The sequence below is a fragment of the Pelophylax lessonae genome (assembly GCF_965119305.1).
Source record: "Pelophylax lessonae genome assembly, chromosome: 13".
NCBI lineage: Eukaryota > Metazoa > Chordata > Amphibia > Anura > Ranidae > Pelophylax > Pelophylax lessonae.
Window position 1 is genome coordinate 144104459 of NC_138780.1, and position 24995 is coordinate 144129453.

The 24995-nt window shown below is 43.5% G+C and overlaps 1 protein-coding gene across 2 annotated transcripts in view; it reads left to right on the forward strand.

Annotated features, from left to right (window-relative positions):
* The window catches only part of LRRC9 (leucine rich repeat containing 9), a 174702-nt gene that overhangs the window by 78951 nt on the left and 70756 nt on the right, over positions 1-24995 (forward strand). For both annotated transcript variants that reach the window (XM_082275541.1, XM_082275542.1), the window contains exons 19-23: positions 4202-4342; positions 7453-7630; positions 10155-10375; positions 12326-12448; positions 13120-13250. In XM_082275541.1, the coding sequence (XP_082131667.1) occupies positions 4202-4342; positions 7453-7630; positions 10155-10375; positions 12326-12448; positions 13120-13250 (794 nt within the window). The remainder of the gene's footprint in view (positions 1-4201; positions 4343-7452; positions 7631-10154; positions 10376-12325; positions 12449-13119; positions 13251-24995) is intronic.

Consider the following 24995-nt stretch of genomic DNA (forward strand, 5'->3'; position numbering starts at 1 on the left):
CAACTCAGTCCCTGATCTACTTGGGCGCTCTGTTCGACACAGAGAAGGCGACTATCTCTCTTCCAGAGGAAAAAATAGGGACACTTCGAGACAGGATTCGCTTTGCCCTCTCATCCTCTCATCTTCAGGCACGTCAATGCCTGAAGGTGATCGGGACTATGGTCGCAGTAGTCCCAATGGTGAAGTGGGCCCTGTGGAGGATGAGACCCTTTCAGAAGGGATTCCTGCAGCAATGGGATACGTGGCATCTAGATCAACGCATCTTCTTGACCCCTTCCATGAGAGCGAGTCCCCCTTGGTGGTTATGCAGAGACCACCTGCTGAACTGCCACTCTCTGAAGCCAGCTCCGTGGGTAGTGATCACCTCGGATGCCAGCAACGTAGGCTGGGGTGCCCACTGTTTGTCGGAGGTGGCACAGGGCAGGTGGGAGTTCTCTACTCGAGGAATAGTGTCCAACATACTGGAACTCCGAGCAGCATTCCAAGCTCTTCGGGCTTTTTCTCACCTGACAAAAGACCAACCTGTCATGCTACGTCTGGACAACACCTCAGCAGTGGCATACGTCAGGAAGCAAGGGGGAACACGCAGCTGGTCCCTATTGAGGGAAGGGGAGCCGATTATGTCCTGGGCACAGAGAAATCTCTCGAATCTTTCAGCGGTTTATGTTCCAGGAGCCCAGAATGTCAAAGCAGACTTCCTGTCCAGAGTGGACCTGGACAACAATGAGTGGTCCCTTCACAAGGAAACATTCGACTGGATTCTAACACTAGGGTTCTCTCCAGAGGTAGACCTCTTCGCCTCCCCCTGCAACTTCAAACTGCCGAAGTACTATACAAGATTCAGAGATCCACAAGCATCAGGGATGGACGCACTCTCGGATCAGTGGAGATTCCGCTGGGCATACGCCTTCCCACCAATTCCGATTGTGTTACAGTTCCTTCGGAGACTCAGGGCGGAGCCAGTGGAGATAGTGGCGGTGATTCCCTTTTGGCCAAACAGGCCATGGTTTCCTCTCCTGACGCTACTCAGTGTCCAAGACCCAATCCCGCTACCCTTCAGACCGGATCTGTTGTCCCAGGGGTCTGTACTCCATCCATGCCCGGACCGTCTACATCTCAGGGTCTGGATGTTGAAAGGAGGAGGTTACAGGCTTTAGGCTGTCCAGAAACGGCGATTTCTACATTGCTTAGTGCTAGAAGAAACTCAACGAACAGAGTTTATCAGAGAATCTGGGAAAAATTTTCTGCACAGTTGGCTACAAGGCCTGATCCTCAATCTTCCATTAAGATCCAGGACGTATTGAGCTTTCTCCAATCAGGATTGGACTTGCCTCTATCAGTGAGTTCGCTCAGAGTCCAGGTCTCGGCTATTTCGCTTTTACAGGGATCTCCTGGGCCACTCATGCCTTAATTCGTCAATTTTTCCAAGGAGCAGTGAGAATCAGACCTCAGAGGAAACCCAGGTTTCCCAAGTGGGATCTGCCTCTAGTTCTGGATTTCCTGGCGGGTCAGATTCAAGACATGTCTGATTCCTTGACCATAAGAGAGCTTACCCTGATAACAGTGTTTCTGGTAGCTGTAACCTCAGCAAAAAGAGTGTCGGAAATTGGGTCCTTTGGGACACAAGAGTCTTTCTTAACATTTTTTCCTGACAGAGTGGTGCTCATTCCCATGCTGGATGCGAGACCAAAGAGGACTTCTGTCTTCCATGAAAACATAGAGACAGTGTTACCGACCTTTAGACAGGAAGAGGAAGAATCTTCGGTTCATCCGCTGGATGTTGGAAAGTGTATTAAGAAATATTTAGATGCCACTTCCTCTTTTAGAAAATCGGAACATCTTTTTGTTACCTTCTATGGTAAAAACAAAGGTTCAAGAGCCTCGACGAGATCCATTTCCTCTTGGATCATCCAGACCATCCAGTGGGCTTATAGGGCTAAGGGCTTGACCCCTCCAGCAGTAGTTACAGCTCATTCGACGCGGAGCATCTCTACCTCCTGGGCAGTATCCAGACATGTGGCTCCTGAAGTCATCTGCAGAGCAGCATCGTGGTCCTCTATTAACACGTTTTTGTCCCATTACTGTGTTGAGCCAGCGGCTCTTTCATCTGTGAATTTTGGTTTGCAAGTCCTGTCTGTTTGACAAAATGCATTAAACTTTTCTGTTCAGCACCTGCCCACCCTGTGTGTACGGCGAGTTATTTCCCGATACGTATGCTGCCATGGAGTCTGTCAGGAAAACGGAAAATTTATATCAAATACTTACCGTAATTTTCCTTTCCTGATGGACTCCATGGCAGCAGGAGTTCCCTCCCGGATTTCTGTGGAGGATAGTTATAGAACACGTGTGCTGAACAGGAGCAAAGATTTATGGGAGTGAGGTCCTATGGGTAGGTTTGGAGGCGGGGCCAAACCCGATACGTATGCTGCCATGGAGTCCATCAGGAAAGGAAAATTACGGTAAGTATTTGATATAAATTTTCCGTTATTTTGCTGCAAAAGAATAGACATTTTTGAAAATATGATACACTGGGGTTGATTTTCTAAAACTGGAGAGTGCAAAATTTGGTGCAGCTCTGCATAGAAACTAATCAGCTGAACAAGTTGAAGTTAGAAGCTGATTGGCTACTATGCACAACGGCACCAGATTTTGCACTCTCCAGTTTTAGTAAATCAACCCCACAGTGTTTTTGCAAATTATTGTTATTCAGCTATGGTTTACATCTACTTTTTATTAACCGAGATGCATACAAAGTTTCAGCGGATACATTTTAGCTAACCTCCAGGAAATGCCTATTTGGATAAGCATGCAAGGGAAACTTCCCAGGTCTGCGCTATTTTCAAACCCAACAATGAAACCATGAAAACTCACTAAACAGTAAGTTCTTCTTTAGGGTCCTTTCACACGGGCCGATCTGTTCTCACGGAATACGCTAGCTCAGCGGGGATCGCTCTGTTAATCCGCGCTGAGCAGGCAGGTGACAGGTCCGTCTCCAATCACTGTGCAGAGTCCCGCTCTCTTCAATGGGGAGATCAGATGAAAATGGACAGCATGTCCGTTCTCATCCAATCCCATCCGATCCGACCCGCTGGACGGATGGAGAACGTATCTCCATCCATCTGTTTTCTTGTTGGATGCCAAACAGTCTGCTGACATCCGCCTCCCCATACAGTAGAATGGGTGGCCCGATCAGGTCTGCCTGAAAAATGGGTAGGCAGACCTGATCGGTCATATCGTATGAAAGGGGGCCTTAGATGTGTACATTATAAAACACTATTCCACCCTAAAATTAAAAAAAAAAAAACAAGTGGTCCTTGAAATTGTTACAAAAATTTTATATAAATGAAAAGTTTCACAAATGTGTCTTCATAAAGTCACTTCCACAAGTAAATGTGTAGCTTTTCTGTGTATAATGCTTTACAAACTCCATCATTTATGAACATTTCAAATCCATGCTGCCCCACATCTCTGGTAAATGACCTTGCTCAGTTTTCAGGTCTATATGCACATTGTTTAAAAATCATCTAGTCCACAAGTTTGATTGCTCTTCCAATTACTGAATATCTCAGCCAATATTAAAACAGATAAAACTGCCCATAGTGTTATACTTTTATTTTATTATAACCAAAAGATTGCACTTATATCCAATAGTGCTATAAACTGCACCAGTTATTCTCTGTATATGTGTGTAAAAATCTCCCGCCGCTGATAACATAGCGCTATTCAGCGTCTCTCACCTGCCCCGCCTTGGTTAAGATGTATCCATCTAGAGCAGTGGTCCTCAACCCTGGCCTACAGGGCCCACTAACAGGCCAGGTTTGCAAGATAACTGAAATGCATCCCAGGTGATATAATTTGCTGCTCAGTGATTGCAGTACTCTAGTCTGCATCTCCCCAAGGTAATACTTAAAATCTGGCCTGTTAGTGGGCCCTGAGGACCGGAGTTGAGGACCACTGGTCTAGAGCACAATAACCAACCCACAGTGACTCTGGCAAATGCACAAGGAGAGGCCTGAGGACCAGTAAGCTGTAATACAGTATATACAATTTTTGTTCCTGGTTTATGGCAGTGTGATTATTTTTTCTTTTTTTTTTTCTTTTTTTTTAACATGCATGTCTATTATCTAAGCATTCTATGTCTAAATAAGTTTGTTGTAGAACAAGCAGTGTAGATCACATTGATTTTTTTCTATATCTGCAGGCATCGTTGCTATTGAGTGCCAGAACAGACCATGTAAAACCCCGATGTCTTAGTCTTTTACCTTCTGCTCAGATACTCTCTCAAATTAGCAAGAACTGCCTGGATCCATATGCTGATTTTAACAACAGCTGGTATCTTAGGGTAAGAAAAATATTAAAATAGACATATGGCAGATTATGTAATAAATCTGATACTTAAAGGAAGTATTTAAGTAAAACATATTTTGGTATTTTCCTTTTAAATAGAACATTTTACATATCTGTTTAAGTAAACGTGTAGGCAAATAACTAGGTACACAAGTGGCTTGCCTGCCAATAAATGTGTAATTTCGTTCTGACAGTTTTCTTCCAGGCACACCTGACAGGCACTATAAAAGTTCCTTGGCATTTACTTCTCTCCAGTGCAGTCAAAGCAATATATCTTGGTTAAGGCTGTGATTGGATAGTGAAGGAACAGCTTTGCTGATAACGTTATTTCTGCCCTCTCCTCCAGTTAATAAGCTCAATTTGTTGGATTCATAGTATTGTGCTCTGCAGCAAAGCCTGACTAGTATCAGGTAAGGCCCCTTCTTCTCTAAAGCTGGCCTTAAGCCCGGTACACACGAGTCAAAAATGATTTGGGACTTTTGGTCCATGTGTCCGGCTTCTGTCAAACGGTCACAGTGGAAAACCAGCATTCGATCAGCACTTGCAGTCAATGGCTACAAACAATGATCAGTCTATTCTGGTGGAAGAGGAGTCCCACTGTGAGAACACAATGTCTGCATCAACATCACCTGTGTTGATGTGGAGATCGGTCTTTTTTTTCCATTCAATCCCCTGGATGATTAAAAAAAAAAAAGCTGTGTGTGTGTGTACCCAGCCTAACACTGATTGGAAAAAAACAGATCCCTCCATCCACTCTGGTAACAGTGCCAGCTGTTGTATTTTGACATCTGATTGGATGCAGCTGCTGTTCGTCTGCCAAATTTCTGCCAAGCTCCTTCAATTTTTCAGTCAAAGAGTGTTAGGCAAGAGGGAGCCGACAGAGTCACTGACAAAAATTTAATCTGATTCTTCAAGAAACAGCCAAAATCTGCCTAGAGTATAGCCAGGTTTAGTCTGAATGTTCGTGTGTAGAGGAATACAGGAGGTTAGTACAAAGACTAATTAGGGCAGGCATGTCCTAACTGCGGCCCGGAACCTCAGGCAATGCGGCCCACTGCCCCCTGACAATTTTTGCTGGGGAGGAAGGAAGTCAGGTCGGGGGCACGGCCACAGCAGCTTCCAACTAACGGTAGGCAGAGGCTGCCTCAGAGGGGGGGGGAGGCATGTGCAGTGTTTCTGACTCCTACCACCATGACCACTTGAAATCACTGAGGTGGTCATGGTGGTTAGAGTGTTCCTTTATTATCATTTAGAAGAAGTAAACCTCTGTATACTGATTCAATTTCATTTGATCATCCTCTAGTTGTGTTAAATTAGTGTGGGGGCCGCGGTGGGAAGGGCGCGGCGGCATTTTTTTTTAACTTATATACCTTAACTATAGTATATATTTTATATGCGGCCCGAGAAAATTTCTCTACACTCAATGTGGCCCAGAGAAGCCAAAAGGTTGGACACCCATGAATTAAGGTATTATTTAAAGTTGTTGTAAAGGCAGAGGTTTTTTTTATCTTAATGCATTTTATGCAATAAGATAAAAAACCTTCTGTGTGCAGCTTCCCCCTCGCCCCCCTGTTAATTACCTGAGCCCCATCTCGATCCAGCAATGTTGCACAAGAGATTCAGCTTTTGCCTCCCACTGCTGTCAATCAAAGTCAGTAAGCCAATAAGGAAAGGAAAGAGGGCGGGGCTGGGCAGCTGTTCCATATCTGAATGGACACCGGTACCTCCGGCTTGGCTCGAGTGCCCCTATAGCAAGCTGCTTGCTGTGGGGGCACACAACAGTAAAGAGGGGCTAGGAGATCCGAAGAGGGACCCGAAAAGAGGAGGATCTGGGCTGCTCTGTGCAAAACCACTACACAGGGCAGGTAAGTATAACCTGTTTGTTATTTTTAAGGAAAAAACAATGAGACTTTAATATCACTTTAAAACTGCATTTAGGTGTTTTGACTGGTTACATAATATAAATCTGAGCTGGAAGAGTGGGCAGAGAATTGGGCTTTCAGAAAAATGCTGAGGAAATACAAATATTGGTCAATAAACATGAAATAGCTATTTACTTGTATGCCTTTTGAAAGCACTGTCTGGAAGAAAAAAAATTGTGGTTCATACATTTTGGGCTTTTAGCATGCATCAAAGCCTGTCCCAAACAGCCTAGTAATTACACAAAATGTTTTACGATCCAGAAATAAACCCAGTTAATAACTAGAGCCTATTCACATTTGTCTTGTTTTGATGCAGCAAAATTGTTGCATATTGCTGCATGAAAATATGCATGTCGAGTAGGAATCCCATTCTTTCCTATGGCTCTGGTTTACATCTATGCTCTGGAGTTTAGTGTGAAAGACAAAGGGAAACATTATGGGCCCATTTACACCAACATACAGTATGCATGTCACCATCCACACAGAACAGTGTAAGGATTGGAGATTTTCCATCAGTTGCAGGAAATCTATTTGTGAATGTTAACATTTCTTGTACGGCAACGTTCCTCACAGTCAAAAAAGGAATTACAAATGCGCATGACATTCATTTTTATCTTTTAGGTTTCCTAAAGTACCAATAATTTAAGGATAGAGGCCATCAGGCTTGCTGATATGGCTTTTTTTCCAGGGTAGTACTTTGGCTCAGGGGCTTCTTCTGCTGACTTGTATCGTTGATGTTTTGGCATCTGTTCTGTCCAGGGAAGTGTTTGCATAGAGCAGGTTTTCCCAACCAGGGTTCCATGGAACCTTAGGGTTCATGAAGAGGTTGCTTGAGGGCCTTGAGCAATTAGAAATGTCTGCCTCTTAGGTTCCCAATGACACCATTGATCTTTTCAGCTATCTGTAAGGGGGTAATTCTTCCCACTGACCACAGGTTTAAGGAGCATTCTTCCCAATGATCATCCAACTCGTATATCATGAGTTGTAAATTTAGTAATATTAAGCAGGGGTTCCCTTACACTGGAAAGTTAATTCTTTGTTGAAAGGTTGGCTTAGAGTATATACATTATTTATTTTTTCTGTGTCTTTCTAGGTATTCTGTGCCAATATTAAACTACCACTTAGCTAAAAAAAAAAAAAAATAGTGTAAGACTAACATATATTTTGTACCACATTTTTCCAGATAACATCTATAAATTTTGATGGACAAAAACTCTCCAAAATCACAAATTTGAAAAAGCTTGAAAATGTACGTTGGGCATCTTTCAGCAACAATTATCTGACCAAAACGGAAGGCCTGGAAAATTGTATCAAGTTAGAGGAGCTTTGCCTTGATGGAAACAGCATCACAAACCTGGGAGGTATATTCTGTATCTTAATATTCTGTTCACTAGGTGGTACTCTACCATTTTGCTGAGCAGAGATAAAATTCAACATGGTCATTCAGCTATTTCATAAAACCGATCAAGTGAATGAAAAACATCTGCTAATAACAACAATACAAATACGATTCTTGAGAAAAGTTCCTAGAAAAATGAATTCACTTTAACTCCTTCAGAGCTTCTTTTGCATTTCAATTAATTTCTATAGGAAGCAAACAAATGGGGACTGATTTCTATAGGATAAAAAGCAGTTCTAAAAGCAAGTAACTACTCAGGTTCTTTGTTCATTTGCATAAGTTGGCAAGGGTAAAAGCCGCTTTAGTCTGGCTTATTGATTATGGTTGTTCAGAGACCTGCATCTCTCTAGATAATGAAAGCTTGAACAGCCATTAGGCAGCAATAAAAGTACAATAATATATATAACTTTTATTGCAGTTTGATGTGACCACTAAGAGAGCATTAATTAATTAATGCAAGTGGCTTTTGTAGTTATATAACAGCATATGTTGCTGGGTGAGAAGAGGTTTAAGTGCTGGTTCACACATGCGAATTCTATGCGGATCAGATGCGAAAAAGAATAGATTTGCATGTCATCTAAAAAGGCATTTTCTTTTTCGTAAACCACGGGACACAGAGCCATATTTATTACCATATGGGTTATGCATCACCTTCAGGTGAATGGACACTGGCAAACAATCAGACAGGAAGTCCCCCCCATATAACGCCTCCTACACATTTATGTTTAAATACTTTTGCTTTGCTTCTCCAAAGAAACACCAATGCATTGTGCAGAAAAACCCTTCTTTCCTTTCCCCATTCCTGCCTGTCAGATGCCAATTTCTGTGCATTTCTGTTGTTGAGCATAGGCAGAGCTCCCTTCCCATGCCTTTTGTTCAATGAGAGTATGCCTGTCATACAGTTATGCCTGTTTTTCTCTGTTAGAGTCCAAAAAGTTGTATTTCAGAAATCCTGGCTTTTTTGTACTTGTTCTGGGTAACTGACACAGAAAAAAATAAAGCTAAAGGATTAGTGCCATAGTCAAGTAGCCATGAGTTGGATGATATTGGTATGGCAATTACAGTAAACATAGACATTTCAATTTACTATTACAGTAAGTGCTACTACCTCGGGACCAGGCCAAAGTGCAAGACATGCCATATTCATAGCCTGGCCTACTTTATATTGTTGCCCAGTGACATGGCCAAACCCAGGGGTGTTGTTGTTGGGCTTTCTGTCGAATAGTACTCTAGTTTTTCAAGAGATAGTAAGGTCAATAGTAGTAAGCCGCATGCAGCTGCACTTCTGTAATTCTGAGCATGTTTCACCACGCATCAAGAGGCTTCCTTGATTCTAAGTGTTGGGAACATGCCCCAGTATTTATTCCTTACAATTATTTGACATTTATTTGAGTAAACCACTTGAATGTGTTGTGAAATAGAAGTCTACGTATCTAAAACAGAGCTCATAATATTTCCTCCTCCATGTGCCCCTTTTCCGGAATTCTCTGTCAAGATCAATGGAACAACTATCGGTCCTTCCACACATGCCAGGGTGCTAGGGGAAACCCTGGACTCTGCACTGTCCTTTCAGGCTCGCATCCAATCCCTGTTCAAATCATGCCGCCTTAACTTCCGCAACATCGCTAGAATACGGCCCTTTTTAACCAACGACACCACCAAGCTTTTAATTCACGCCCTGGTTATCTCTCGCCTCGACTATTGCAACTCCCTCCTCACTGGATTACACTTACATAGATTATCCCCCCTTCAATCCATAATGAATGCTGCTGCAAGACTTATCCACCTTACCAACCGTTCAGTGTCCTCCACCCCTCTCTGCCAATCCCTTCACTGGCTTCCACTCACCCAACGAATAAAATTCAAAGTGCTAACAATAGTTTACAATGCCATCCACAACTCTGCCCCCAGCTACATCACTAACCTGATCTCAAAATATCAACCAAGCCGCTCTCTTCGGTCCTCCCAAGACCTCCTGCTCTCTAGCTCCCTTGTCACCTCTTCCCATGCCCGCCTCCAGGATTTCTCTAGAGCTTCTCCCATTCTTTGGAACTCTCTACCCCATTCTGTCCGACTGTCCCCTAATCTATCTATCTTTAGACGATCCCTGAAAACCCCTCTCTTTAAAGAAGCCTACCCGGCTACTAACTAATAAAACTGTTTCACCTTCTCCATCAGCTCATCCCCCACAGCTATTACCTTTTGTATCAATTGACTAACGAGCAGGGCACTCTGATTCCTCTTGTTCCAAATTGTATTGTAACTGTAATGTCTGCCTTCATTTTGTTAAGCGCTGCGCAAACTGTTGGCGCTATATAAATCCTGTATAATAATAATAATACGTAGTTAAATATGGCTAACTACTTTTAAGCTTCTATGACCTGGATATTTGAGAACCTTTACAGATTCAGCTACCGTAGCATTAAGAGATTCATGTGGATATGTTAAGCAAGGGGCTTACTTACTGTCATCATACTGTTTTCCAGGCCTTTCAAATCTTGTCAAACTCAGACGTCTCAGTATAAATGATAATCAGCTTACAAGCATTGATAAGGAGGTTATTGATAACCTGTCTCATCTACACTTTCTCTCCGCTGAGAACAATAGCATCAGAAGTCTGGCAGGACTACAGAAAGCCTACCTATTGATAGAACTCTACCTGAGCAATAATCAGATCAGTAGCAACCAAGAGATCTACCACCTCAAGGTACGTCACTGATTCTCTATAGGTGTGCAAAATAAATAAATAGAAAGCTGTTGTTTGTATAGGTGCTCACAGTTATCATTTACAGTAGAAGTTGTTTAATTGGGTCTTCAAATTTAAAGTGATAATAAAGGCAGTTTTTTATATTTTTAAATAACAAACATATTATACTTACCTGCTTTGTGCAGTGGTTTTTCACAGAACAGTGTTGTTTTTATTTTCAGGTCTTCCGCCTTTGCTCCTGTCCCCTTCTTCCTGCCGAGTACCCCGTAGCAAGCAGCTTGCTATGGGGGCACCCGATCAGGCTCGTTCCTCTGTGTCCATTCACACCTGAAGTGCAGCTCAGCCCCGCTCCCGCTCTCCTCATTGGGTCACTGGATGTGATTGACAGTAGCCAATGTCTCAGCCAATGAGGAGTGAGAGACCCAGGAGAGCTGAAGCTCCCCTACACAGCGCTTAAGAAAGATCAGGCTCAGGTAAGTATTATAGGGGCCTGGGGGGCTGCTGCACACAGAAGGTTTTTTACCTTTATGCATAAAATGCATGAAGGTAAAAAACCTTGAGCCTTTACAACCACTTTAAACAGAACTTGACCTGGCCCATCGAGGGGGGTGGGGGTATTGGAAACAAGGAGTTGAAGTCTCCATCAGTCATTTTATGTTATAGTGACTAGGAACACGGCATGGATGAGGAGAGAGGGAACAATATTTTAACTAAACACTCTGTATGTATGACTCTTTAGTCAAAGGGGCTGCCTTGATGGGGGGGAAAAAGAGTAGGTGAATGGCTTGCCTGGTCCTTGATACCATAGCATAAGTTGAAAAGGTGGCAACAGCCAATCCATAGGCCGTTACGTTGCAGCAGGGACATTGGCAAGGAGACAGCTCCTGCGTATGGCAGGATCAACCAGGTATTTATTACTCTACATAAAATGAATAAATTAATGCTTACGTCAGAATGTATACGAATAGCATGCAAAAACATATTTTTAAATGTTTTGGGTTTAAGGACACTTTAAATATGTGTCTTTTGTCAATAGTCAGAACTGCAGGAAAACAGGATTGATTTGAAGACTAATATAGGTACTAGCACATTAGCATTGATGTTACCCTGGATATTTTGAAGCCAGAAAAGCCAATAGTAGCCTACATATTTCTTAGTGCGAAAATAGTTTATACTGTCTACAAGTACTTTTTGTTTCAGCACCACTCAGTGGTGCACTGAAGTCGGTCTACTTCTGTGTAGTGAAACTGATATGAACTGGGGGTTATTTACTAAAACTGGTAAGTGCAAAATTTGGTGCAGCGTTGCATAGAAACCAATCGGCTTCCAGGTTTTATTGCCAAAGCTTAACTGAACAAGCTAAAGTTGGAAGCTGATTGGCTACACCAGTTTTTGTAATCTCCCTCACTCTTCCACCACGAAACAAAATCTATGTAGTGAATGGCCTATTGGTAGGCCAGAGTTTTTTCATGGTGTTCGGAACTTTGATTATGCAAATAGTGACTTTTTACACTTGGTTGTTTTTTCATATATATGCATTAGTAGCGTTTCTGGGAGTGCTGGATGAAAACAAGCTGGAAACAGACTTTGGGGACATGCCATTTTTGCATTTTGGGTGGTGTTGGGTTATTATTATCCCTATGTTCCAGAATCTCTTTATCTTAATTGACCTTATGATACTCTTTATTGCTATTTGTAATAATTAACCATGATTTAGCCCCTGCATGGGCGATTCCTATGGTTAGTTTAATTTTTATGCTTATTTTAACCATAAACATATTGAAACAAAAAATAAGCTGGAACCTAATATATCTGCTGGCAGCTATTTGCTAGCGCTGTTACTGTGTATTTCCGGTTCTCCAAAAACATAATAGATGACAGTTTCATTGTATTAATTATACAGGATATAGCAATGTCTCTCTGAAAACTGGGGTCTATTTTTTTCAACAGGGTTTAAACAATCTTGCCATCCTGGACTTGTGTGGTAATCCAATCTCCCTAAAAAATAACAACTATCGATTGTTTGTTATTTTCCATCTTTCATCGCTAAAAGCTCTTGATGGATCTGCTGTGGTAAGTAACCGTAAAAACAGCAAAAAACATGAAAACTATGTAAAAATGCTGCATGCTTTGTGTTTCTTGTATAATACAACACATATTTATTCTATTATGAAAAGTACATTTTTATTAGTAAATACAGTTTTCTGTCCTGTTGGACCTATGTGTGTCTCATCATGTTGGGGTGTTACTTTTTTAATAATATTGCAGGAGCAATGATTTTTTTTAGAGTATTCGTAAATCCGATTTGTTGGAATGGATTACTGAACCTAGCATTTGAATATTTTTCAGTGCATTGTCCTCTCATTATACCATGCTATTCCCCCTATTGGTCTAGGAACACCTGTGCATTCCCCAGGAACTTTGTAGCTAACATTGGATAGTCTGTTCAAGCCTGCTCTCTCCGCTTCCCCCTTTAGTCTACAATGGAGATAAGAGACGACCATTTATGCTCATAGATTACACTGGGAAATCTCTGCCACATACGTGATTCAATCCAAAGCTTTAAATAGTAAAAATAGAGAGGTTGACTCTTCCCAAAGGAAGCTCAGGCAGGAATTATAAATGCAAAGATGTGTTGATCTTTCCCTTTAAAAGAAAAAAAGTTTTGATTTTAGACAAGCTTTTTCACGATCTAATAATCGTTTCTCCAATGTTTACAATATTGTATTCTTACCTTTTTGAAGGATCAACTAGAGAGTGAAAATGCAAAGGATGTTTTTGGTGGAAGACTCAGTTCAGATATGATTGTTGAAAAACTTGGACATCAAAACTTTACAGAACTGCAAGAGCTAAACTGGAGGTCTTCCTCTATTAGGTAACATTACATTGCTTGCACCGCTAGTGTTTTTACAGTATCTATTTATATAAAGTAATTTTGCAAATAAATAATTTAAGTAGAACTATAGGCAAACCTTTTTTTATTTTTATTTTGGATAGAGCAAGGAAGGGTTATAAGTTATAACCCCTGTCCGAGTTTTTATTTCGCCATCCGTGTCCCATTGCGGAGATTTCCCTTCACTTCCTGTCCCATAACCAAACAGGAAGTGAGAGGAAATCCTTGTAAATCAATGGAATTCCTTGGGGACATCCAGGTCTCCAGAACTAGTGTACCCATTGGAATATTTCCCCTCTACTACTTTTCTGGGGACAACCGAAAATTTGGGTAATTTCTCTTACTTTCTAGTGTTGAGCGAACACGGACTGTATTATTCGTGTTCGTACCGAATAATTGGATTTTTTTTACCCGAACACGGACACGGACACTTTACTGTATGTTCGGGTAAAAATCCGTGTTCGGTCGTTTTATTTCCGGGTTTTGCATGCTTTGGCGCTCTTTTCATTGGGGGCTTTCAACAGCCAATCAACAATCGTTTAACTGGTGTGCCTTAAGCCATCCCAGCCATGCCTGCAAATGTCTTAGTAGCTGTGATTGGCCGTCTGAAGCATGTGACCAAGTCTTTATAAGTTCGAGGCAGCCGCCGCAGCAGCGTCATTCTGCTGCTTAGCTAAGGGACAGAGCACACATCAATGTGCTGGCTGCTGATTAGGGAAAGATAGGCAGGAAAAAACCATTTGTGTCCGGATAGAATTGAGGGACAGGTCGGAGTGTTTAGGCAGGGCGAGTTGTAGGCATTTTAGGGATAGAGTCTGCTGAATTATAGGGTCAGTGTCTTCTACAAACTACAATCGATATTGCTGTGTGGGGGGTGGGGTGAATCTGCACTCAATCCTGATCTACGATCTCTTCTCAATCCTGTTAGGGACAGAGTCTGCTGAATTTTAGGGAAACTGTGTTCTACAAACTACAATCGATATTGCTGTGTGGTGTGGGATTGGAGATAGGCAGGTGTCAGTGATCCACATCCATTTTTCTGTGTGTGAGCTGCAGTGAACACAATCTTTTTGGGCTGCAGTGAACACAATCTTTTTGGGCTGCAGTGAACACAATCTTTTTGGGCTGCAGTGAACACAATCTTTTTGGGCTGCAGTGAACACAATCTTTTTGGGGTGCAGTGAACAAAATCTTTTTGGGGTGCAGTGAACACAATCCTTTTTGGTGTGCAGTGAACACAATCTTTGTGGGGTGCAGTAAACAAAATCCTTTGTGGGGTGCAGTGAACACAATCTTTTTGGGGTGCAGTGAACAAAATCCTTTTTGGGGTGCAGTGAACAACATCCTTTTTGGGGTGCAGTGAACACAATCTTTTTGGGGTGCAGTGAACAAAATCCTTTGTGGGGTGCAGTGAACACAATCTTTTTGGGGTGCAGTGAACACAATCTTTTTGGGGTGGAGTGAACAACATCCTTTTTGGGGTGCAGTGAACAAAATCCTTTTTGGGGTGCAGTGAACAAAATCATTTTTGGGGTGCAGTGAACACAATCTTTTTGGGGTGCAGTGAACACAATCTTTGTGGGGTGCAGTGAACACAATCTTTTTGGGGTGGAGTGAACAACATCCTTTTTGGGGTGCAGTGAACAACATCCTTTTTGGGGTGCAGTGAACACAATCTTTTTGGGGTGCAGTGAACACAATCTTTGTGGGGTACAGTGAACAGAATCTTTGTGGGGTGCAGTGAACACAATCTTTGGGGGGTACAGTGAACACAATCTTTTTGGGGTGCAGTGAACACAATCTTTGTGGGGTGCAGTGAACACAATCTTTTTGGGGTGGAGTGAACAAAATCATTTTTGGGGTGCAGTGAACAACATCCTTTTTGGGGTGCAGTGATCAAAATCCTTTTTGGGGTGCAGTGAACACAATCTTTTTGGGGTGCAGTGAACAAAATCCTTTGTGGGGTGCAGTGAACAGAATCTTTGTGGGGTGCAGTGAACACAATCTTTGGGGGGGTACAGTGAACACAATCTTTTTGGGGTGCAGTGAACACAATCTTTGTGGGGTACAGTGAACAGAATCTTTGTGGGGTGCAGTGAACACAATCTTTGGGGGGTACAGTGAACACAATCTTTTTGGGGTGCAGTGAACACAATCTTTGGGGGGTACAGTGAACACAATCTTTTTGGGGTGCAGTGAACACAATCTTTGTGGGGTGCAGTGAACACAATCTTTGGGGGGGTACAGTGAACACAATCTTTTTGGGGTGCAGTGAACAACATCCTTTTAGGGTGCAGTGAACACAATCTTTGTGGGGTGCAGTGAACAACATCCTTTTAGGGTGCAGTGAACACAATCTTTGTGGGGTACAGTGAACAGAATCTTTGTGGGGTGCAGTGAACACAATCTTTGGGGGGTACAGTGAACACAATCTTTGTGAGGTGCAGTGAACACAATCTTTGTGGGGTGCAGTGAACACAATCATTGTGGGGTGCAGTGAACTCAATCTTTGTGGGGTACAGTGAACACAATCTCATACTTCTGAAGATTTGAGGGTGCTGCCTGTTCCATACTCCCCCTACTCCTCATCTAGCCTTTTAGGGGTACAAACAATAGTAATTGGGGCCTAGTGTGGTTGTGTACGTGTGATATACATACACTTTTTTTGGATCATATTTTCTATTCCGCTATTTAATCAAAAACCTTTGGGGATCAGTTAAATTGGGGGATAGTCTGTGTTGGTACGTGTGAGAGAGATCCACCTTTCCAAGTTGTTGGGGTTCATCTCATACTTCTGAAGGTTTGAGGGTGCTGCCTGTTCCATACTCCCCCTACTCCTCATCTAGCCTTTTAGGGGTACAAACAATAGTAATTGGGGCCTAGTGTGGTTGTGTACGTGTGATATACATACACTTTTTTTGGATCATATTTTCTATTCCGCTATTTAATCAAAAACCTTTGGGGATCAGTTAAATTGGGGGATAGTCTGTGTTGGTACGTGTGAGAGAGATCCACCTTTCCAAGTTGTTGGGGTTCATCTCATACTTCTGAAGGTTTGAGGGTGCTGCCTGTTCCATACTCCCCCTACTCCTAGCCTTTTAGGGGTACAAACAATAGTAATTGGGGCCTAGTGTGGTTGTGTACGTGTGATATACATACACTTTTTTTGGATCATATTTTCTATTCCGCTATTTAATCAAAAACCTTTGGGGATCAGTTAAATTGGGGGATAGTCTGTGTTGGTACGTGTGAGAGAGATCCACCTTTCCAAGTTGTTGGGGTTCATCTCATACTTCTGAAGGTTTGAGGGTGCTGCCTGTTCCATACTCCCCCTACTCCTAGCCTTTTAGGGGTACAAACAATAGTAATTGGGGCCTAGTGTGGTTGTGTACGTGTGATATACATACACTTTTTTTGGATCATATTTTCTATTCCGCTATTTAATCAAAAACCTTTGGGGATCAGTTAATTTGGGGGATAGTCTGTGTTGGTACGTGTGAGAGAGATCCACCTTTCCAAGTTGTTGGGGTTCATCTCATACTTCTGAAGGTTTGAGGGTGCTGCCTGTTCCATACTCCCCCTACTCCTCATCTAGCCTTTTAGGGGTACAAACAATAGTAATTGGGGCCCAGTGTGGTTGTGTACGTGTGATATACATACACTTTTTTTGGATCATATTTTCTATTCCGCTATTTAATCAAAAACCTTTGGGGATCAGTTAAATTGGGGGATAGTCTGTGTTGGTACGTGTGAGAGAGATCCACCTTTCCAAGTTGTTGGGGTTCATCTCATACTTCTGAAGGTTTGAGGGTGCTGCCTGTTCCATACTCCCCCTACTCCTCATCTAGCCTTTTAGGGGTACAAACAATAGTAATTGGGGCCCAGTGTGGTTGTGTACGTGTGATATACATACACTTTTTTTGGATCATATTTTCTATTCCGCTATTTAATCAAAAACCTTTGGGGATCAGTTAAATTGGGGGATAGTCTGTGTTGGTACGTGTGAGAGAGATCCACCTTTCCAAGTTGTTGGGGTTCATCTCATACTTCTGAAGGTTTGAGGGTGCTGCCTGTTCCATACCCCCCCTACTCCTCATCTAGCCTTTTAGGGGTACAAACAATAGTAATTGGGGCCTAGTGTGGTTGTGTACGTGTGATATACATACACTTTTTTTGGATCATATTTTCTATTCCGCTATTTAATCAAAAACCTTTGGGGATCAGTTAAATTGGGGGATAGTCTGTGTTGGTACGTGTGAGAGAGATCCACCTTTCCAAGTTGTTGGGGTTCATCTCATACTTCTGAAGGTTTGAGGGTGCTGCCTGTTCCATACCCCCCCTACTCCTCATCTAGCCTTTTAGGGGTACAAACAATAGTAATTGGGGCCTAGTGTGGTTGTGTACGTGTGATATACATACACTTTTTTTGGATCATATTTTCTATTCCGCTATTTAATCAAAAACCTTTGGGGATCAGTTAAATTGGGGGATAGTCTGTGTTGGTACGTGTGAGAGAGATCCACCTTTCCAAGTTGTTGGGGTTCATCTCATACTTCTGAAGGTTTGAGGGTGCTGCCTGTTCCATACCCCCCCACTCCTCATCTAGCCTTTTAGGGGTACAAACAATAGTAATTGGGGCCTAGTGTGGTTGTGTACGTGTGATATACATACACTTTTTTTGGATCATATTTTCTATTCCGCTATTTAATCAAAAACCTTTGGGGATCAGTTAAATTGGGGGATAGTCTGTGTTGGTACGTGTGAGAGAGATCCACCTTTCCAAGTTGTTGGGGTTCATCTCATACTTCTGAAGGTTTGAGGGTGCTGCCTGTTCCATACTCCCCCTACTCCTCATCTAGCCTTTTAGAGGTACAAACAATAGTAATTGGGGCCTAGTGTGGTTGTGTACGTGTGATATACATACACTTTTTTTGGATCATATTTTCTATTCCGCTATTTAATCAAAAACCTTTGGGGATCAGTTAAATTGGGGGATAGTCTGTGTTGGTACGTGTGAGAGAGATCCACCTTTCCAAGTTGTTGGGGTTCATCTCATACTTCTGAAGGTTTGAGGGTGCTGCCTGTTCCATACTCCCCCTACTCCTAGCCTTTTAGGGGTACAAACAATAGTAATTGGGGCCTAGTGTGGTTGTGTACGTGTGATATACATACACTTTTTTTGGATCATATTTTCTATTCCGCTATTTAATCAAAAACCTTTGGGGATCAGTTAAATTGGGGGATAGTCTGTGTTGGTACGTGTGAGAGAGATCCACCTTTCCAAGTTGTTGGGGTTCATCTCATACTTCTGAAGGTTTGAGGGTGCTGCCTGTTCCATACTCCCCCTACTCCTAGCCTTTTAGGGGTACAAACAATAGTAATTGGGGCCTAGTGTGGTTGTGTACGTGTGATATACATACACTTTTTTTGGATCATATTTTCTATTCCGCTATTTAATCAAAAACCTTTGGGGATCAGTTAAATTGGGGGATAGTCTGTGTTGGTACGTGTGAGAGAGATCCACCTTTCCAAGTTGTTGGGGTTCATCTCATACTTCTGAAGGTTTGAGGGTGCTGCCTGTTCCATACTCCCCCTACTCCTCATCTAGCCTTTTAGGGGTACAAACAATAGTAATTGGGGCCCAGTGTGGTTGTGTACGTGTGATATACATACACTTTTTTTGGATCATATTTTCTATTCCGCTATTTAATCAAAAACCTTTGGGGATCAGTTAAATTGGGGGATAGTCTGTGTTGGTACGTGTGAGAGAGATCCACCTTTCCAAGTTGTTGGGGTTCATCTCATACTTCTGAAGGTTTGAGGGTGCTGCCTGTTCCATACTCCCCCTACTCCTCATCTAGCCTTTTAGGGGTACAAACAATAGTAATTGGGGCCTAGTGTGGTTGTGTACGTGTGATATACATACACTTTTTTTGGATCATATTTTCTATTCCGCTATTTAATCAAAAACCTTTGGGGATCAGTTAAATTGGGGGATAGTCTGTGTTGGTACGTGTGAGAGAGATCCACCTTTCCAAGTTGTTGGGGTTCATCTCATACTTCTGAAGGTTTGAGGGTGCTGCCTGTTCCATACTCCCCCTACTCCTCATCTAGCCTTTTAGGGGTACAAACAATAGTAATTGGGGCCTAGTGTGGTTGTGTACGTGTGATATACATACACTTTTTTTGGATCATATTTTCTATTCCGCTATTTAATCAAAAACCTTTGGGGATCAGTTAAATTGGGGGATAGTCTGTGTTGGTACGTGTGAGAGAGATCCACCTTTCCAAGTTGTTGGGGTTCATCTCATACTTCTGAAGGTTTGAGGGTGCTGCCTGTTCCATACTCCCCCTACTCCTCATCTAGCCTTTTAGGGGTACAAACAATAGTAATTGGGGCCCAGTGTGGTTGTGTACGTGTGATATACATACACTTTTTTTGGATCATATTTTCTATTCCGCTATTTAATCAAAAACCTTTGGGGATCAGTTAAATTGGGGGATAGTCTGTGTTGGTACGTGTGAGAGAGATCCACCTTTCCAAGTTGTTGGGGTTCATCTCATACTTCTGAAGGTTTGAGGGTGCTGCCTGTTCCATACTCCCCCTACTCCTCATCTAGCCTTTTAGGGGTACAAACAATAGTAATTGGGGCCCAGTGTGGTTGTGTACGTGTGATATACATACACTTTTTTTGGATCATATTTTCTATTCCGCTATTTAATCAAAAACCTTTGGGGATCAGTTAAATTGGGGGATAGTCTGTGTTGGTACGTGTGAGAGAGATCCACCTTTCCAAGTTGTTGGGGTTCATCTCATACTTCTGAAGGTTTGAGGGTGCTGCCTGTTCCATACTCCCCCTACTCCTCATCTAGCCTTTTAGGGGTACAAACAATAGTAATTGGGGCCTAGTGTGGTTGTGTACGTGTGATATACATACACTTTTTTTGGATCATATTTTCTATTCCGCTATTTAATCAAAAACCTTTGGGGATCAGTTAAATTGGGGGATAGTCTGTGTTGGTACGTGTGAGAGAGATCCACCTTTCCAAGTTGTTGGGGTTCATCTCATACTTCTGAAGGTTTGAGGGTGCTGCCTGTTCCATACCCCCCCTACTCCTCATCTAGCCTTTTAGGGGTACAAACAATAGTAATTGGGGCCTAGTGTGGTTGTGTACGTGTGATATACATACACTTTTTTTGGATCATATTTTCTATTCCGCTATTTAATCAAAAACCTTTGGGGATCAGTTAAATTGGGGGATAGTCTGTGTTGGTACGTGTGAGAGAGATCCACCTTTCCAAGTTGTTGGGGTTCATCTCATACTTCTGAAGGTTTGAGGGTGCTGCCTGTTCCATACCCCCCCTACTCCTCATCTAGCCTTTTAGGGGTACAAACAATAGTAATTGGGGCCTAGTGTGGTTGTGTACGTGTGATATACATACACTTTTTTTGGATCATATTTTCTATTCCGCTATTTAATCAAAAACCTTTGGGGATCAGTTAAATTGGGGGATAGTCTGTGTTGGTACGTGTGAGAGAGATCCACCTTTCCAAGTTGTTGGGGTTCATCTCATACTTCTGAAGGTTTGAGGGTGCTGCCTGTTCCATACCCCCCCTACTCCTCATCTAGCCTTTTAGGGGTACAAACAATAGTCATTGGGGCCTAGTGTGGTTGTGTACGTGTGATATACATACACTTTTTTTGGATCATATTTTCTATTCCGCTATTTAATCAAAAACCTTTGGGGATCAGTTAAATTGGGGGATAGTCTGTGTTGGTACATGTGAGAGAGATCCACCTTTCCAAGTTGTTGGGGTTCATCTCATACTTCTGAAGGTTTGAGGGTGCTGCCTGTTCCATACCCCCCCTACTCCTCATCTAGCCTTTTAGGGGTACAAACAATAGTAATTGGGGCCTAGTGTGGTTGTGTACGTGTGATATACATACACTTTTTTTGGATCATATTTTCTATTCCGCTATTTAATCAAAAACCTTTGGGGATCAGTTAAATTGGGGGATAGTCTGTGTTGGTACGTGTGAGAGAGATCCACCTTTCCAAGTTGTTGGGGTTCATCTCATACTTCTGAAGGTTTGAGGGTGCTGCCTGTTCCATACTCCCCCTACTCCTCATCTAGCCTTTTAGGGGTACAAACAATAGTAATTGGGGCCTAGTGTGGTTGTGTACGTGTGATATACATACACTTTTTTTGGATCATATTTTCTATTCCGCTATTTAATCAAAAACCTTTGGGGATCAGTTAAATTGGGGGATAGTCTGTGTTGGTACGTGTGAGAGAGATCCACCTTTCCAAGTTTTTGGGGTTCATCTCATACTACTGAAGATTTGAGGGTGCTGCCTGTTCCATACTCCTCCTCCTACTGCTCAACCATCCTTTTAGGGGTACAAACAATAGTAGTTGGGGCCTAGTGTGGTGGTGTACGTGCGAGATACATACACTTTCTTTTTGATCATATTTTCTATTCCGCTATTCAATTAAAACCTTTGGGGATCAATTCAATTGCGAGATAGTCTGTGTCGGTACGTGTGAGATCCACCTTTCCAAGTTGTTGGGGTTCATCTCATACTTCTGAAGATTTGAGGGTGCTGCCTGTTCCATACTCCTGCTCCTACTGCTCAACCATCCTTTTAGGGGTACAAACAATAGTAATTGGGGCCTAGTGTGGTTGTGTACGTGCGAGATACATACACTTTTTTTGATCATATTTCCTATTCCGCTATTCAATAAAAACCTTTGAGGATCAATTGAATTGCGGGATAGTCTGTGTCGGTACGTGTGAGATCCACCTTTCCAAGTTTTTGGGGTTCATCTCATACTTCTGAAGATTTGAGGGTGCTGCCTGTTCCATACTCCTCCTCCTACTCCTCATCCATCCTTTTAGGGGTACAAACAATAGTAATTGGGGCCTAGTGTGGTTGTGTACGTGCGAGATACATACACTTTTTTTGATCATATTTCCTATTCCGCTATTCAATAAAAACCTTTGAGGATCAATTGAATTGCGGGATAGTCTGTGTCGGTACGTGTGAGATCCACCTTTCCAAGTTTTTGGGGTTCATCTCATACTTCTGAAGATTTGAGGGTGCTGCCTGTTCCATACTCCTCCTCCTACTCCTCATCCATCCTTTTAGGGGTACAAACAATAGTAATTGGGGCCTAGTGTGGTTGTGTACGTGCGAGATACATACACTTTTTTTGATCATATTTCCTATTCTGCTATTCAATAAAAACCTTTGAGGATCAATTGAATTGCGGGATAGTCTGTGTCGGTACGTGTGAGATCCACCTTTCCAAGTTTTTGGGGTTCATCTCATACTTCTGAAGATTTGAGGGTGCTGTCTGTTCCATACTCCTCCTACTCCTCATCCATCCTTTTAGGGGTAGAAACAATAGTAATTGGGGCCTAGTGTGGTTTTGTACGTGCGAGATACATACACTTTTTTGGATCATATTTCCTATTCCGCTATTCAATAAAAACCTTTCTAGGGCAAGATCTTAAATTACAGAAATATGAGGAGACCGTCAAATAAGGGCCGTGGCCTGGGTCGTGGTGCTGCTGGTAGAGCTCCTGTTGCAAGGAGAGGACGTGGTCGATCTGTGCCAGCTACACGCACAAGTGAAACACCTTCCTCAAGTGTGAGTAGGCGACAGAACCTGCATCAGTATTTGGTAGGGCATCAAACGCCCCTAGAAGTGATGAGGCCAGAACAAGTTGAGGCGATAGTAGATTGGTTTGCTGCTGACAGTGCCTCCAGTTCCTTCACATTGTCTCCCACCCAGTCTACTGCAGAAAGGTCAGAGTTGGCACCTGCAGCCAATGTCCAACCGTCTTTCACCTCACCCCCTTGCAAATCAGGCCAGCAGTCTGAGCCCCAAGCCATACAGCAGTCTCTTATTCTTTTTGAGGACTCTGTCAGCAGGGTTTCCCAGGGCCATCCACCTAGCCCTGCCCCAGAAGTGGAAGAGATTGAGTGCAGCGATGCCCAACCACTTATTTCTCAAGATGAGTACATGCAAGGATCATCGCAGCACGTCTCCGATGATGACGAAACGCAGGTGCCAACTGCTGCGGCGTTCAGCATTGTGGAGACCGACAAGGAGGGCAGGGGTGAAGACTGGGTGGAAGATGATGTGGAGGACGATGAGGTCCTCGACCCCACATGGAATGAACGTCATGCAGGTGACCTGAGTAGTTTGGAGGAAGAGGCGGTGGTCGCACAGAGCCACCAGCACAGCAGAAGAGGGAGCAGGGTGCAGAAGCGGAGCGGCCGTGCCCTAGACACTACGCCCGCTACTGCCCAACGCAGCAAGGGAACGAGCGCACCAAAGTCAGCTCAAAGGAGTTCTCTAGCGTGGAAGTTCTTTAGAAAATGTGCTGATGACAGGACACGAGTGGTTTGCACCCTGTGCAATCAGAGCTTGAAGCGAGGCATAAACCTTCTCAACCTGAGCACAACCTGCATGATCAGGCATCTAAGTGCAAAGCACGAGCTGCAGTGGAGTACACACCTTCAAAACCAAGAAACGTCTCTGGCTCATCCTGCTTCCTCTTCTGCTGCAGTCTCGGCCGCTCCAGCCACATCTGTAGTGATACCGGCACCTGCCACCCCGCAAACAGACGATCTGTCAGCAACACCACCACCTGGGTCACCAACAACCATCTCCACAATGTCCCGTGGAAGCGTTCAGCTTTCCATCTCCCAAACACTTGAGAGGAAGAGGAAGTACCCCCCTACCCACCCGCGATCCCTGGCCCTGAATGCCAGCATTTCAAAATTATTGGCCTTTGAAATGCTGTCATTCCGTCTGGTGGAGACGCACAGTTTTAAAAACCTTATGTCGGTGGCTGTCCCACAGTACGTCGTGCCCAGCCGCCACTACTTTTCCAGGCAAGCCATCCCTTCCCTGCACAACCAAGTGGGGGAAAATATCAGGTGTGCACTGCGCAACGCCATCTGTGCCAAGGTCCACCTAACTACGGATACGTGGACCAGTAAGCACGGTCAGGGGCGTTATATCTCCCTAACGGCACACTGGGTAAATGCAGTGGCGGATGGGCCTGAGGCGGATAGCAATTTGGCGCATGTCCTTCCACCACCGAGGATTGCAGGGCGCTTCAGTTTGCCTCCTGTTCCTAACTCCTCCTACTCCGCTTCCTCATCCTCTACCGCCTCCTCATCCGGACAGCGTAACACCTTCACCACCAACTTCAGCACGGCCAGGGGTAAACGACAGCAGGCAGTTTTACAACTTGCCTGTTTGGGGGACAAACCACACACCGTGCAGGAGTTGTGGAGGAGCATGGAACAGCAGACAAATGAGTGGTTGCTGCCAGCGAGCCTCAAGCCCGGCCTGGTGGTGTGCGATAACGGGCGAAATCTCATAGCAGCTCTGGGCCTAGCCGGTTTGACGCACATCCCTTGCCTGGCGCATGTGCTGAATTTGGTGGTGCAGAGGTTCCTTAAAAACTACCCCGATATGTCAGAGCTGCTGCAGAAAGTGCGGGCCGTTTGTGCGCACTTTCGGCGTTCTCACCCTGCTGCTGCTCGCCTGGCAGCGCTGCAGCGTAACTTCGGCCTTCCCGCTCACCGCCTCATATGTGACGTGCCCACAAGGTGGAACTCCACCTTGCACATGCTGGAAAGACTGTGCGAGCAGCAGCAGGCCATAGTGGAGTTTCAGCTGCAGCACGCACGCGTGAGTC